The 16,503-nt window shown below is 36.6% G+C and overlaps 1 protein-coding gene across 1 annotated transcript; it reads left to right on the top strand.

Annotated features, from left to right (window-relative positions):
* The first annotated feature begins 9,120 nt into the window (after window positions 1-9,120).
* Window positions 9,121-13,281, top strand: LOC129264042 (uncharacterized). The gene is made up of 2 exons (XM_054901917.2): window positions 9,121-9,323; window positions 9,805-13,281. The coding sequence occupies exons 1-2, from the start codon at window positions 9,133-9,135 to the stop codon at window positions 10,205-10,207; spliced, it is 594 nt and encodes a 197-aa protein (XP_054757892.1). The 5' UTR covers window positions 9,121-9,132; the 3' UTR covers window positions 10,208-13,281.
* The last annotated feature ends 3,222 nt before the right edge of the window (window positions 13,282-16,503 follow it).

Genomic DNA, 16,503 nt, shown 5'->3' with positions numbered 1-16,503 from the left:
TGGTTACTATTATACATGTATTAAGCATCGAATCCGTCGCCAATCCTTTTCATAATCTCTTTGTTAATTAATGTATTAAGTTTAAACATAAACAGACCCCAAATTAATCATATCAAACTATTCAGAAATATATGCTCTTAAAACTAATCCTAAACGATAGTTTTCTTTCACTATTTACCCTGAGTCATATTGCTTTCCAGCTTCCAATCTTTATATTTCCTCACGTTTGTCTCATTTGCGTAGTTTCTTCAACTTGCTATTCCAATATATTGTCGGGCAATGCTCTTTCATTAATCCGATTTTTATGAATCGTTCATTATCACTGTGACCCACATTCTCTATTACCTTATTTCCCCCATCACCCCAAGCCTCTCTCTATCTCTCCCCCTATACCTTCTCTCTACTTCATTTTTCCCTCCCATATCCTCCTCTACCATCCGTCGTAAACGTCTGCCATTCGTCCAACCCTGGCGGCGTTTGAAAACACGGTGAAAATGTCACAGGAGTTTAAACCTCGAGTCTCTGGTTGGCTGACGAACGGCGGCTTTATTTATCCAGCTCGAGGAGCTGTAAGTCTTTCAGTCCCTCTCTGATCTTCCCCTAAACGATATTTACAGAGGGAAATATTCAATCAGAATGAAACAAATTCCAGTCTCTCGTCCAAAACACTCTAGGACATAGTATCCAATTAAGAACAGTGTTTAGCAAATTCATGTTTAGAGCAGTCACGCGATACATCCACCCCATTTCTCAGTTTTCTCAACGAATGCGCCTTGGTAACTGTGTTGAGAAATGTCTCGATAACATTCTTGGGCAATCCCTTAATTTCATTTTCTCTTTTGCTACTAGGAAGGATTGATTGCACCCCTTCACTTCACTTCAATTACGGGTATCAATATTAGACACCGTGTGTCGATCTGCTGAAATTAGAAATGATGGTTGGAATCCTTCTTATCAGTCAGTGACCGTGCTAAAGATATAACTCTTAAATTATGTGTCAAACCTAGAGCAAAATAAAAGAAATCCCTTGGATATTATTTTGATAACATGAATCATTAGTTTCATTCCTTGGAGTAGCTTTCTGTAGAAGAAATCGAAAGTTGAGGGACAATATATGGGGGCGCTTTGGGATATCGGCAATATACATAGAACGTTGCCGTGAGCTTAGAAATATGAAATATCATATTACGAGAAATGTTATTATGACCACGTGACCACCCTCGGAGACCTAAAACTGTCCTGTCAGCTTGCAGCCACGACAATATTTACCTCAGGGAGTTAGTTAGAATGAAGACATAATCAACAATGATATGCCGCCAACAGACAGGAGTTCTCTACGCGCCCGTAGCCTAAAGTGTCATCGCAATTTGTCTTGGCATCTTGGATAGAAATAAGTTTATCCTATTGATTAAAGTTATTAAATACTGCCTAATCAGTCTGATAACATAATGTCGATTTCATCATACAGATCAAGGCTCGAAGATAAGATCTATATCATGTCTGCAATTATTTGGCGTGTGTTTTTTTTCTTTGGAGCGTTAAACATCCTTCTTGTCACAACCGACCTCTCTACTTGGGTACATATCGACAACCTAGAAAATTATTGCATGTGTGTTTGTTTGTCCATTCATATCATATTTTCTTGTGTGTGTGAGTGAGGGTGTGTGTGTGTGTGTGAGAGGCGGAGTAAGGAGGAGGGACGCTATTGAATCTCTCGCACATAGTAAATTGCAAAAGTACATATTCTTGGCATACAATATCCGAGTAATCACGATGAAATATAACTTTTCGAGCCTAGAGGTAAAATAGTCCGGGACCCCTGAATTAATAATGATATCTAGAGCTATCGGCAATAACGACTTTCAACTTATCGAAATGGTGTATTTTATAAGCTGATTATTAACATATTTTATTTCATTATTTTTTTTTTTTTGGGGGGGGTATCGTACACAAGTACTACCCACCCATGTCTGATCACGTCGGAAATGTACCTAAAATGGCGTAATCTATTCTTAAAGAAATACCATAAATGGTATGATTTTTGAGGGAAAGGCAACTCTAAAAGTGGCGACATAGACGATACCATGTGTCAGAAATAAGGAAAGTTCTCGACACTTTTTTTCTGGATGCAGATCCGAAGCAGGTCATGGGGATAATAAGCCCCTCCTTCCTTCATGTCCCTAGATGCTTTCATGATGAAGAAAATGCACTAAATGATTAGTGAACATTTTTACAGCATTTTAATATGGCGGCGACAGGCATATGCGTTGGTACAGGAAAGGAAGCAGCAATTTAATGGAACCTTAGTTCATATCTTAATTAGATAGTAAATGATAACAACAAAAATATTCCCCTTCCAGAATGTTGATTTGAATATAAGTTTTTATCTTGGAATAAAGGAGATTGTGTTTGGTTGGATGGTCGGTTGGTTGGTTATTTTGTTTTAGTGATGATGGCGCTATCCCATCTCTGATCACTGGCGTAAATCCCGGGGGGATGGGGGGATATATCCCCCCCCCCACTTTTCGAGGAGGGGGGATGGCCTGTACAAACATCCCCCCCACTTTTTACGAAAGAAATGAAAAAAAAATCACAAGAGATAATTGTTTTATTGGTGAAAATTCTTCCTGAAATACCGCTTAACATATAAAACAATATTATTGAATCATAAAATGCAAATAAAGAGCCAGTTCACCATTTCCAAACGAAATACTTATGTCCTTATCATAACATTGAAGAGAAACTCCCGTTTCTTCCAATTCATCAATGTTGGGGTCTTTGGCAAGGGATTAAGATGGAATGTCAATTCGTTTTTAATATAATCTCTAATAAAACCATTAAACCATCATGGGGTAAAAAAGATAATAATATTGGAGGGGTATTTGCCATATGGACATACAGTGGCGTAACTATGGGGGGGGGGCATGGGGGCACGTGCCCCCCCCCCCCAATCGGCTGACAAAAAAAAAACGGGGGAAAGGAGAAAAGAGGGAGAAAGGAAGAGAAGCGTATAGTGGGAAAGAAGAAAATATTATTCATTATAATGTTATATTATAATTATGTTATGTTACATTACATAAGAAACATTTTTATCATAACTTCTTGAAACATAATTTGCCAAGGGCCTGGTGCTTGCATTGTCTGTTAACGAGATATATAGTCCTGTTGTACTGAAACATCCCGTTTTCAAGTCAATATAAACCAAATATATTTCCTAGCACTTGAGTTATCATTGTTTTATGAAGTGACATATGCTTCTTTTTCATGACTCAAAAAGTGATTGCCCCATGTTAAGGTCTTCGTATATATATGAAACATTTTTTTGTCTGTGATTACGTTCGCATTAGTGGATTGGTGAGATATGTCTGCTCTTCATGAATTCCTAAAATCAGTACTTAAAATGTCCCTTCTTCTGATCTGAATATCAACATTTTCAGCTCGCGCTTCGCGCTCGCATCATTTGAATATTAAAATACGTATGGTCCTAGTTAATTCCTACAAAGAAACCTTAGAATGCCCCACTTCAGGTCTGAATTATCTAAATTTTCAGCTCGCGCTTCGCGCTCGCAATATTTGATTAGTGAGATGCGTATGATAATCATGATTGCAATGACTACAAAAAGTGCTTCATGTGTTCAGATGTAATTCTTATAAACCAGCAAGCACTTGGCACTCGCATTAGATGACTATGGTGAGATATGCATACTCTTAATGGATTCCTAAAATATATTCCTCAAAATCTCGCTGTTTGGGGTCAAAATATACGAAAACTTCAGCTCGCGCTTCGCGCTCGTATTGTTTAGCGAGACGGTACCTATCATGATTACACAAATTTGATTATAATGTCTCTTTTTAGGTGTGAATATAAAAAAATTCAGCTCGCGCTTCGCGCTCGCATTATTTGATCAGTGAGATGCATATCCGTTTAATGACATAGTCCAGAAAATGTCTCTATTAGGTCAGTATAACTGGCAACTGAGTGCGCTCACTCAGTGATTCAAACATTTTGCTGGTGCCCCCCTCCCCAATGCCGTGACCCACGGTACGCCACTGTGGACATATCAATGACAATTCCTTGCATATCTAAAAACATGATTGCAAAAAAAAACCCAAAATATTTCAGTCATCCCCTCCACCCATCAACACGGATTTACGCCAGTGTCTCTGATGATTTACGCCAGGCTATGGAGAGATAAATAAAGTGGCCAGTTTTTAGTAAAGGGTAAATGGGATACCTGACAAGAATCTGAGATTTACTATCAGTCTCTCCCATAACCATTTATCCCTGTATCTCTCTCTTCACTTTACCCCGCTCCCTCTCTCCCTCGTTCACAGTATGTATCTAATATATTCTACACCTCATTTATCTAAAGCCCCTGCACCGAAACATCTCAACCACTCCCCCCTCTCTCTCTCTCCCTCCCACGCCTCGTCCCTTCTTTCTCAACAGATTCACTGATATACTGACTAGTAACTTGAACTCAGAAATGCTGTCTATTATCCATTTAATGCACAGCTCTTTCAGGGAATCAATCGCTGAATATTCTGTTGTGTTTCCGTAAAATTGTTCCAGTCTTGAGAAGGAATGACTTGAGCACTTAAGTGTGCTTGGTAAACCAGTTTAGCCCAACAAATAGCTTTTTCATTAACGAGGGAACCATAACGACCGAGCCTTCGTGTTGCGTTGCATTCGTGGCCGACTTATTTTCATGAGAAAACTAAACAAATAACACGATTAGATTCCATCATTAGATGTAATCTGTGCCGTGAAATTGGGTTAAAATTGCATTTAGTTTGTCTGCTTATCATGACACAGCCGGCCTCACATTGCACCATTGCAAGTACATATGCAAAATATATGTTAAGGACGTAGATAAGTTATGGCGTTGGAGAATGAAATTGCAGTGATGGGGGTTGCATCATGGAACGCGACCGCCGGGCAAGAGTTGTAAATATTGGAGATGCCGCAAGCAATAGACATAAGAAATATTTCGAGGATTATTGTCAGAGAAAACATCCAGTGTTTTCATCTCGTCAGTGGACTGTGTCTTTTAAAAACTGGAAGAGAGACGAAAGGAGAAGATGATAGAGTGAGATGGTGGGGGAGGAAGGTGAAGTGGGAATTATGGGAGGGGGTCACAAAAGAAAGATGAGCGCACGTAACGCAGAGGGAGATATTTCTTTGAAATAGGCAGTGTCCGAATGTAAAAACAAAATTATAAAATAACTTAATATTTGGATAGAGTACGCTCTAATTCTATAAATAGATGAGAAATTGGTATTCTGTTATCATTCTTAACATGGGAAGAAAACAATGTAGAATCAGAAATGTATAGATTGGGACGAATGCGTTTCTATGAAAGTATAAGATTAATTAGAAAAAGGTGAATTGGAATTAATGATGAGAGAGAAGACAGACATATATCATTTAAGGGAAAGAAAGAGAAAGAATGAAAGAAGGAGCCTTCTTACTTCTTTTTTTTTCTTCAAAACTTAATAAACCATAGGAGCGGTCGCTCATGCACCCATCTGAAGCGCCAACTCCGTTCTTAGACGATTATCATTTTAACATTCATTTGAACAATTAAAAGTGAAAAGGAGAAACAATTATGAGATATAAAACTGCAGGCATTGACAGGGCTATAGCTGTATAGTTGTGTATAGAAGCTATTGGTGCATGGTGAATCAGTCCATCAATGTAAAGGGAGTTGAAAACCGATTAGAAATGGCAAGGTTACTCATGAAAAAACGAGAGACGATAAAAATAGAAATCCAATATTCAAATCTAGGTTTCCAATCTATGATACCAGCCTAGACCTTTACGAGTTGTGTTCTCAAGATCTTCAACATTCCTTTTCCCACCGACTTGTTGGTCGGTAGATTTACATGTACATGTATGTATGGTTTGGTTGCATAAACAAATTTTAAACGTAGTAGTTATTAGAAGCGTCCAACCACCTCCCAAACCCGACCAAAAGAGACAACTAATTGCGTCCTAAAATGCTTTTGTGACGCCCGCATTATATTTTTGGTAAACTTGGTTAAAAGCTCATATTTTCTTACCTCTGTTGATAGAATCTATTTAAACTATAATTATTCAGAATAATTTGTTGCTGATAATTACATAAGTTTTAAACTATTCTTTGATTAATCATAGTATTCTATTGATAACGTCACAATGACAAATCCATAACTACATTTTCTTATAATCAGAAGCGACGTCATTGTATTTTAATGATCGTAAGTTTATGTCATTTTCTTAGAATCTCAGAATATTGAAGCAAAGATTTGAGTATTGAAGAATAAGAATGTTACGTCATAACACGAAGGTGTAAATGATCCCTAGTCACTAATGGAGCAGCATCTTAAAACTATGATGTTCTATATGGACAAACAATGCGTTTGTGCCTTTTAATAATAAAGAGATTCTATAAGAACATTTTCGATCGCATCATCGGATGTTATTTAATTCGCATGACGTGGCTGGATAAATGGTTACCAGAATGCCGATTAACGAGCGGCGTTCAAATTGTACAAACACTACTTTAATGTAACGAAAAGCGATAAAACCATTAAACAAAAAATATATGTAAAATAAATGCTGAAATATTTTGAATAACATTAATCATATATAATTGCTAGCTAATGTAAAAGTACATATATGCTTGAGTAAAGACGAGATAGCGCAGAAACTTACATGCAATATATGACGAAGGGAGTAGGATGAATGGAGACATGGGTGCAAGATAATGGAATGATAAGAGGGATGCCCTTATAATACTTGCATCTGCATCTTTCACCAGTGATTGAGATATGTTTAATATGTATAGCATGGTCTTTAATTAAATCAAAATACCCACATCAGGCGGCTTGTCAACGGCAATACAGTTACGGTCACATTATGTCGTAACTTAAGAACCACTGTCGCTTGGTATTTAATTGAATGTCGGTACAAGAAGGCGCCAATGGCGAACTGTAATGGGCTAGTCGGTGAATGACTACTGAGTTTGATTAGAGTTTGATACTCCATTCCCGCCACACAATGATTATATCATGTTTTATCGCTACCTTGTTAAGTGAGGAGTTCGAAAATATCTCGAAAGAGCTTGATTCCAAAAGGGGCTAAATCCACTTTTGAACAAAATTTATTTTTTTATATAAATATATGTAAAAAATAAGTCATCATTTTCATATGATGACAAAATTTCCTTAAAATGTACCGGTCCTTTGTTAAAATAATAACCAAAAATATCAGCTCGCGCTTCGCGCTCGCATCATTCATTAAGTGTGATCCACATCCATTTCACAATTTTCCTACACAGTGCTTAAAATAGTGTTTAAATTGACCCTTTTCAAATCGGAATATCAAATGTTTTCAGTTCGTGCTTGCATTATTGATCTTCATGATTAAACAAATGCATTCAGAATGCCCAAATTCTAGGTCTAAATGAAATCTAAAACATGCGCGATAGCCTGCATGTTCTTTATTTAAAATGTGCTTGAATTATCCAGTTTCAGATCAGAATATCAATAATTGTCTGCTCACGCTTCACGATCGCATTATTAATGATACCTAATTATCCATATCCTATTCATGATTTACAAAATATGAATAAAGTATCCCGCTTTTAAGTCTAAAATCTCAATTTTCTTCCTCTCGCGCTTCGCGCTGGCATCAATTGTTTAGTTACATACCTATCCCATTTATGATTACAAAAAGTGCTTAGAATGAACATTTCTTAGGTCGGAATGTCAAAAAATTTTAGCTCGCGCTTCGTCAAAAAAAAAAAAAAAGTCCTTAACAGGTCCCTTTTCGATCATGCAAGAACAGTTATTAAAAAAATCTGCTCGCGCTCGCAGTAATTATCTAGTTAAATACGCATCTTGTTCAGGATCACAAATTACATTGCCCGGAATATTGTTTCAGGACAAAATACATGAAAGTTAAAAAAAATTCGCTCGCGCTTCGCGCTCGCACTTTTTTTTGTTTATAGGGCTTATGAGATTATTTCATATTTATGTTGTTTTATAAGAATAAAGCTAAGAAGTGACTGATCGGGGACAGTATAGGTGAAGATAATTTGAGGCCCCGTCCCCTATTGGCGAAAGTCGGATTCGCCCTTATGACACATACACACACACAGAAAAAAAAATGTTCCCCCCCCCCGAAAAAGCAAGGACCCCAGTGCCCCCCCCCCCCAAGAAAAAAAAATAGCTACGCCACTGCCTCCACTACCCCATCCCTCTTGAAGGTCAAGTCCATCCCAGAAAAATGTTGATTTGAATAAATAGAGAAAAATCAAACTAGCTTAATGCTGAAATTTCATCAAAATCGGATGTAAAATAAGTAAGCTATGACATTTTAAAGTTTTTTTATTTTCACAAAACAGTGATATGCACAACTCAGTGACATGCAAATGAGACAGACGATGCTGGTGTCCTTCACTCACTATTTCGTTTGTTTTTTATTGTTTGAATTATACAATATTTCATTTTTTACAGATTTGACAATAAGGACTAACTTGACTATAGTAGTATAAACAATGCTAATTCCACATGTTCAGGGAGGAATTAATCGCTGTTTCACTTGGCAAGGAGGGGAAATTAGAATATTTCATATTTCATGTAATAAACTACAAAACAAATAGTGAGTGGATGACGTCATCAGTCTTTTCATTTGCATACCGACCAGGATGTGAATAGAACTGTTTCGTGAAATTAAGCGAAACACTAAAATATCATAACTTTCTTATATTACATTCGATTTTGATGAAATTTTCAGCTTTATGCTTGTTCAATTTTTCTCTTTTTATTCAAATTAACTTTTGTTGGAGTGGAATTGTCCTTTAATCATTGCAAGACAGATCACATTGCGAGACCGATCACACGTTGAGTGCATTTTGCACAATTAATAATCTCTTTCTTCTTACTTTATGTATCTAGATATCAACAATTTTCTATTTCCTTATGATTACATAATGCTACAGGACTTTAGATGGATTTTTAAAGGGCTAATGGATTTTTGTTATTATGTGTCATGTCGTTAGGTTGAATTGCACACGTAAAGAAATAATTGACATGAATCAATAATTAAAATTTGTTATTTTTTTTACAGTTACATTTTTCTTCATAATGATTGCACTTGGATGTGGAGCTGTGGTGTGTGCCGTCATCGTATTACGTATCTACCACAGCGGAGGTGAACGACATATGCCTACATGGCTAAGATATATCATCATAAAACGATTACAACGCATGCGCAAGAAAAGACATAGTCTACCGGAAGTAGTAACAGTCGCAGAAAAACAACCCAGGGAATCAAAGTAAGATTTGACATGATTGGGGAGTAATTCCTCTAATAATCCTATCGCATCAGATTTCCCCTTATATTTAAATTATCAATTTTTGAAGAGAAGTTTCTTCAATTCTTTTTAATGGCATTAACTAGAAAGAAATCTTTTCACCATAACATTTCCTCATCTTCTGATATTATCTGTCAAATTAATTACGTGGAAAATGCAGGGGCCGCTGAATGAGTTAATAGGCTAGAGGAATTTAGTCCCCACTTTTTTCAGAGACGGTGTACATATGATTATGACCACCAATTTGGCATTGTAAGCATGTTCAGCCAACATTTTCGAAATTGTTCCCCGGCACTGCAATATGCGAACATACGACTTTAGAAATGGATAAACCTGTTTGATATCAATGCAGACAATGATGGCATTGTGAGTTGATCAAGATACTTTCGTGATATTGAATAAAATCCACTATTTTCTCATTTATCATGTTTAACATACACAGGTCTTACAATTCAATAAACTTGGACAATCCAAATGGGAAAGGACCCCTCGTCATGCGGCAGACTCACTCTCATTCACACGGTCATAACCATCATAACCATGGTCACACCCATGGTCACAATCACGGCAACGACAGCGGTAGCGAGGAGATGCACGACAACGAGAACAGCCAGCTGTATGAACCCCAACTCATCGACCACAAGCTACAGATGAAATCACGCTTCCATCGACGAGACAGTAAAAGTAAGGAACTGAATGCAATGTTGTGGAGGGAGTTCGCCCTCGCTCTCGACAAGGGATTGGGTATCTTTGTAGCAATGATCATCATCGGTGAATGTCTCTATGTCATGATCATCTTCATCGCTATGCCGAACCTCGTTAAAAACAATACCATGGACGACTGAAACTATAGGATAACGACGACGATGGCATGATGACGACTACGCGGGTCGATCGATACAAGTTTAGCAGACGGTAAACGTGCCAATAGATTGAGGATGAAGGTCCATTGCATGATTGCAGAATTAAGGATCATGAAATATGTATTTGTCGAAAGACTGAGTAGAGACTTCATTCGAAAAAAAAAACTTACCCAAACTATTCAATTGCGAGAGCTCATTGCGTTTTATGGAAATTGGATGTTTTATTATTGTAGATGGCGCTTTTTCACTTTGACTGGCTAGCCATCCACTACTGTAGCCATCGATAGCATATTTTCTTTGTGCTCCAGCCAAAATTATTTGATCATCCCTATTGTATAATAACCAATTAATATGTGGTGTAAGGCACCCCTAAATTAGTTATGTCGCTTAAAGCAGGGGTAGGGATGAAGACGTGATACATCATCATCACGTCAATGAATTCACTTTGGTGTTTTTGTTGCATCTTTAAAAAATCTAGTTTCTGAAAAAAAATATCGCGTAGTGAGAATTTTTTAAAGATAATATAATTTTTTCATCAAAATTTGAGAATTCTTTTTATTTTCATTGCTCTCAAATGTTCACAAAATGCAATCTGATTATTATTTGCGTGTGGGGGTGTTATAAAACAACCCCTTCACAGCATGTCACTCCATCACTCCCTCCCAAATGCGTCATTGATTTTTTTTTCTTTTGAGGCTATTTCATCGTGAAAAAAGAAAGAAAAGAATATGTCAAACTGACAAACTGCATGTTTTGCGATTATGCAGAACATTTTTATTGTAAACTCTTTGTTAATTACTTTTGTTCATACGAACTTGCGCAGGACGCAGCGAAAACATTTTCTTTGTTTGGAGGTGGAATGTGTCTCCTTTAGCCCAAAACTCTTTTTGGAGTGTTTGGTGATATAGACTTTTATGTATTTTTTTTTACATTATTCATTGTAATTATATACATGTAGGTCAATGCTTTGTCAGATGAGAATAGCAATCTTATTCCGGCATATAGTCATTCGAAGAGCCAAGTACAAAAAAGAAATCGCACAAAAATTAGTTTTTGTCATATTCGAAATATTGTTTATATCGTTCGAAAATATATTATTGACTAAAATAAGAAGGTTGGATGACACGTTAGTCCTTAGATATCTTTTCATTGGCCCATACATTTTCTACTCGATATCAGTCAACCAAAATGAATGTCTGTAATAGCTAATGAAATAATGGTAGATAAAGCCAGCAGAAAGCAACTACTATCTCCCGTCATTGGTTGAACCCGTCAAATCGATCTAGTTGATAAACAAATTCTAATATTCTGACTGCCTTTGAGTGCTATACAGTATCAGGTCCAATGCACCAAGTTCACAAAATATTGCACAAATCATAGACGAGTGCAACAATCGTGCTAGTTAAATTAGTCAGTCGGCAGGTCCTCAAAAAGTAGCTTCATTTATCCCAGAGATATTCATGACTAGAAAGGTTTTGCATGTTTATTGAGCTGGGTGCGGACCAAATAATTCTATCATAGCTGCTCTAAATATATAAAATTTTAGAGTTTGGTATCATTGTAAAGAAGAAGAATAATTCTTTCAGGTAATGTGTTTGAATTTATTTAAAAATTTTGTGATGTTGGTGAAACTTTTGATGCTACAAAACAATTATTTTCACCTAACAAAAGTTATTTTTACACTTTATTTCTGTTTGAGCCCCAATGACTTTTTAATCATGATAAAGCTGAAGATCTAAGCTTTGATATGAAATATGTTGTATAAGAAGAGATGTTGTAAATGGGTCAGAATCCACCTATTAATAGGCCAAGTACATTTTGCAGCTTGAAAGCAAGAATACTGCACTCTTATTGATCAATGAGACCAGACACCCATCCAAATTCAAACGGTTTTCACACTGTGGCCTGTCCAAGGTCACACTCAACATGTGGCAATCTCTTCAAATTACCCGGGCATTTTTTGAAACATTATCCAGCCAATCAGAGCTCTGGATTTCATGTTACTCAGAAATTTCAGAAATCTTGTTTTGTATCTTGATTGGAATATCTGGATCCTGACCTATTTCCAAGGTGCCACACATCAAGAGTGACATTGTGAGAAAGTACAAAGAATGAGCTTTACGATGATATAGATATTATTTGGGCTCAAAATAAAAAGTTTTGCTCAATTTGCAAGAGAAACAGAAGAAGAAAACATCTTTTTAGAGACATCTTTTCAGGCCTGAAATGAGCTTATTTATCAAATATTTCATCCAAATCTAATGACTATTATAAAAGCGTAACATTTACTCATTTCACTTTTATACTTGAAGATAAAGTGGTGAAATTCTTTGAGAAAGAAAGTCTCATAATTCACGAAATTTTGCAGGGATGTGAATTCAGCCATTAGAGGGCTAGAATAAATCTTGCTTATTTGCTAATTAGCATAGGGCCCTGCAGTCTAGCTGTGATTCTAAAAATAATCTCTGAATTTTTATTTTTCGCAACTCCAAATATTGAAAACGAGCATCCAAAAGCCCAGTACACACGGTCCACCTGCAATACCATTGGTTTGCGATAGACTGATCCCGATCGGATTAAACCATGAAACATAGGGGAATGAACCAAAATTACACAATCTCTATTGATTTACTTTAAATAAACGTGTGACAAGATCCTTCATATAGTTAATCTAATACAAATATTATTTGAATTGAAAAACAAATAGCTGTGTGTGATTTGTCGATTCCATGTTTGCATTCGTGTAATGATATCGTGACATATCTATATTTTGTTCAATATTTACTAAACTTTTCAATATTTCCTTTTCAATTACAGCTGATTAATGGGCAAGGAGAATGTTTACATAATTTGTATTTGTTGTTTAAAAAAAAGATGTATAGACTGAACATATCAATGTTAACATGTTATAACCTCTTATATGTTTTTGTTTTGTAACTAACTCCAATGACCTAGATACATGAATGTTGAATATTTCACCAAAATACATCGAATTTTGCCTCCCAATGTTGTTTAGAATTTCCATGTCATGATTAATAGATCTATTGATAACTTCTTAATAAGATTTTGTTCTTACCGTTTGATTGTGTAATGATCCTGCATTCTGATCTGTATCGATAATGATACTACATGTGGACAAGTTTATATGCATGTAAATGCATGAAGATTTATTACTTACTCCGAATTTCACGAAAGAATCTTAAGACATGATTATCGGAAATAAACACGTGTATAAAGATAATGCATCATGAATTAATAAGTCCTAAAGTAACATCAAAGCGAAGCATAACGGTGTCCTGTGTCAACGCTTCAAATAACGATACACTGGCATGCATGATCTTGTTATCAATTACAAGTTACAAGCGACGGTTATATAAGCTAAGGAGATACTGTCTTTTCATTAGCTTTAAAAAAAACTTGTCAGAGAATCTTTCATTGAGAGCTTTATGAAATAGCAGCAATATTTCTAGCAGAATAAATATTCAAACCGATTCAGATTCATTTTCAGCAGTATATACATGAACAAGAATGAATAAAAGTAAATATTGTCATTATCACAGTTGAGTTTTTTTATGTTAATCTTAGATGAGATAATCTGAAAAATTCGTGAAATTCATGAAATACATGTATGAATAATAATAATAATAACACAGTTCTTGTATAGCGCATATCACATTGTCATAACGTCCCTATGCGCTTCCAAAGGACTTGGATATTATTACCCTGGCTTTAGCCCCGCAGCCTTTCACAGCGCGGTGGCATTTCAGGGAATAAATTCCTGACAGGTACCCATTCATCTCACCTGGGTTGAGTGCAGCACAATGTGGATGAATTCCTTGCTGAAGGAAATGACGCCATGGCTAGAATTTGAACCCACGACCTCTGTTTCAAAGTGAAAAGACTAATTTACTGCATGGGCTACAACGCTCTACAGGTTCTACGTCAATTACCCCCGAGGACAATTACCCCCCGGACAATTACTCCCCGGACAGTTACCCCCTGTACAACTACCCCCGGACAATTACCCCCTGAGGACAATTACCCCCCGGACAACTACCCCCGGACAATTACCCCCCGAGGACAATCACCCCCGGACAATTACACCCCGGACAGTTACCCCCTGTACAATTACCCCCGGACAACTACCCCCCGGACAATAACCCCCCGGACAATTACCCCCGAGGACAATTACCCCCTGGACAATTACCCCCAGAAAATCCCCCCTTCTCTCCAGCATTAATGTTAGAATTAAGCGGGACCCATTGTAAGTTTTGGTCGGTGGCACAGGTTTTCGAAATATGTTCTACTTTATCTTACGTTAATAACTTTTTCTTTCTCTTTTATATTGCTCTTTCTCCTGTTCTCTCACTTTCTTCTTTTTTCCTTTTTTGTTTGTTTAGCGGCGCCTTCTGCATCATGAAAAATGGGGGGGGGGCTCGCACCCGAAACCTCCCGTTTGGCTATGCATAATTATATACATAAAAAAATGTGTAAACTGGCCCTCATACTAAGTTTTCATAGAACAATTGAACACGATTAGTCATAATAATCACAATTGCTGAATATCTCTGATTCCAACTGATCTGATTTTTTTAAATATTTATTTTGGGTTTAATTTCAGGAAAGAAATCAGGCAAATAGATAAAACGTAAAAAAGACACCTTCATAGGTAGAAATATTGAAAGTCGATAACGCAACTATCAACACTAACACTGTCAAGTAGGACCTATAAACCTGTTATTTTAAAACAATTCAACTAACAAGAAGCTAAGAATTATGAAACAATTGATGCACATTCCAGATTAAGATGTGGCTTTATAACTTAATACAGGAAGCTAAAAAATGTATTCAAAGATAATACACACAAGAACACCTTGTAATTTTACCATTTAGGCCCTAGATGGTAAAATTACAAGGTGTTTTTGTGTGTATTATTCTTGGGTGAAAGCAATTAAACATTAAAGAAGGAAATTAAGTACCAAAATTACTAAATTGTAAACAATATGACATAAGCAAATACAGTGTTTTTTCTATACAAATTGGCAATCATGATAGTATACAATTCGTTTAAGGTGCATTTTAAGGACGGTTTGTAAACATTTCTTTCTTTCTTTCTCCCCCTTTTTTTTGCTCCGTCAATTTTTTCAGGGGGGGGGGCAAACCAAATCTCAGGGAGGGGCACGTGCCCCTTGACCCCCCGTATACTACGCCACTGCGAAGATTGCCAAAACGAATGATCTTATGCTACGGTGACATACAAATTAGGATCGAATTCTTGGTTTCGTAAAGATTTGCAGATAGCAGGGGCGGATCCAGCTCTTGCCAATAGGGGGGGGGGGCCCGAATTTTTTTTCACAGATATTTACCCAGATGCGAGCGAGCGAATCGAACGAGCAAAATTTCAACATTTTTATTACAAAAATCAAAGTTTTTGATAGATTTTGACATAACTTTTTTCGAAAATAATAGGCCTATATTTTACCCTTATCCCTTTCCTTTTCTCTTTTTTTCTTGGTCGTGAAAAATAAGGGGGGCAAAACGCCGATGTTCTAACAGTCATTTTTACGCTTTTTTCTTATAAAACAACATAAAAAGTGTAATTATCTTATAAGCCCTATCTAGATAGTGCGAGCGCGAAGCGCGAGCTGAAAATTTTTGGAATTGCATGTATATATTTTAACGTAAAAATTGACTATTCTGGGCAATGTTTGTGAACCTGAACAAGATGCGTATGTAACTAGATAATTACTGCCAGCGCGAAGCGAGAGCAGAAATTTTTAATATGGTTTCTGGCTTGATCGAAAAGGGACCTGTTAAGGAGGTTTTGCAGTTAGCCATTTAAACGATACATATTTCAGTTATTAAATAATGCGAGCGCGAAGCGCGAACTGAATTTCTTTTGACATTCTGACCTAAAAAAATGACATTCTTAGCACTTTTTGTAATCATTAACGGTATAGGGATAAAACCAAACAATTGATGCGAGCGCGAGCGGAAAAAAATTGAGATTTCAGATCTAAAAATGGGACACTCTAATCATGTTTTGTAAATCATGAAAAAGGATGGGTAATTTGGTTTCTTCCTACATTATTTATGCGAGCGCAAAGCGCGATCTGATCTGAAACTAGAAATTTTAGCACGTTTTGAATAAAGATGAATCTGCGTATCTCAATGTTGTGCGCGTGTTTTAGAGTTAGACAGAATCTGGGCATTCTGATATTTTCATCACGAAAATCAATAATGCGAGCGCGAGCGGAAATACTTGATATTCCGGTATG

This window comes from Lytechinus pictus, chromosome 7, assembly GCF_037042905.1.
Source record: "Lytechinus pictus isolate F3 Inbred chromosome 7, Lp3.0, whole genome shotgun sequence".
Classification (NCBI taxonomy): domain Eukaryota; kingdom Metazoa; phylum Echinodermata; class Echinoidea; order Temnopleuroida; family Toxopneustidae; genus Lytechinus; species Lytechinus pictus.
This window is presented reverse-complemented; position numbering and strand designations above follow the sequence as displayed.

Coding starts and splice junctions, on each gene's coding strand:
- LOC129264042 (XM_054901917.2), top strand. CDS start 9,133: ATGATTGCACTTGGATGTGGAGCTGTGGTGTGTGCCGTCATCGTATTA. Junction 9,324..9,804: donor AAACAACCCAGGGAATCAAA/GTAAGATTTGAC, acceptor TAACATACACAG/GTCTTACAATTCAATAAACT.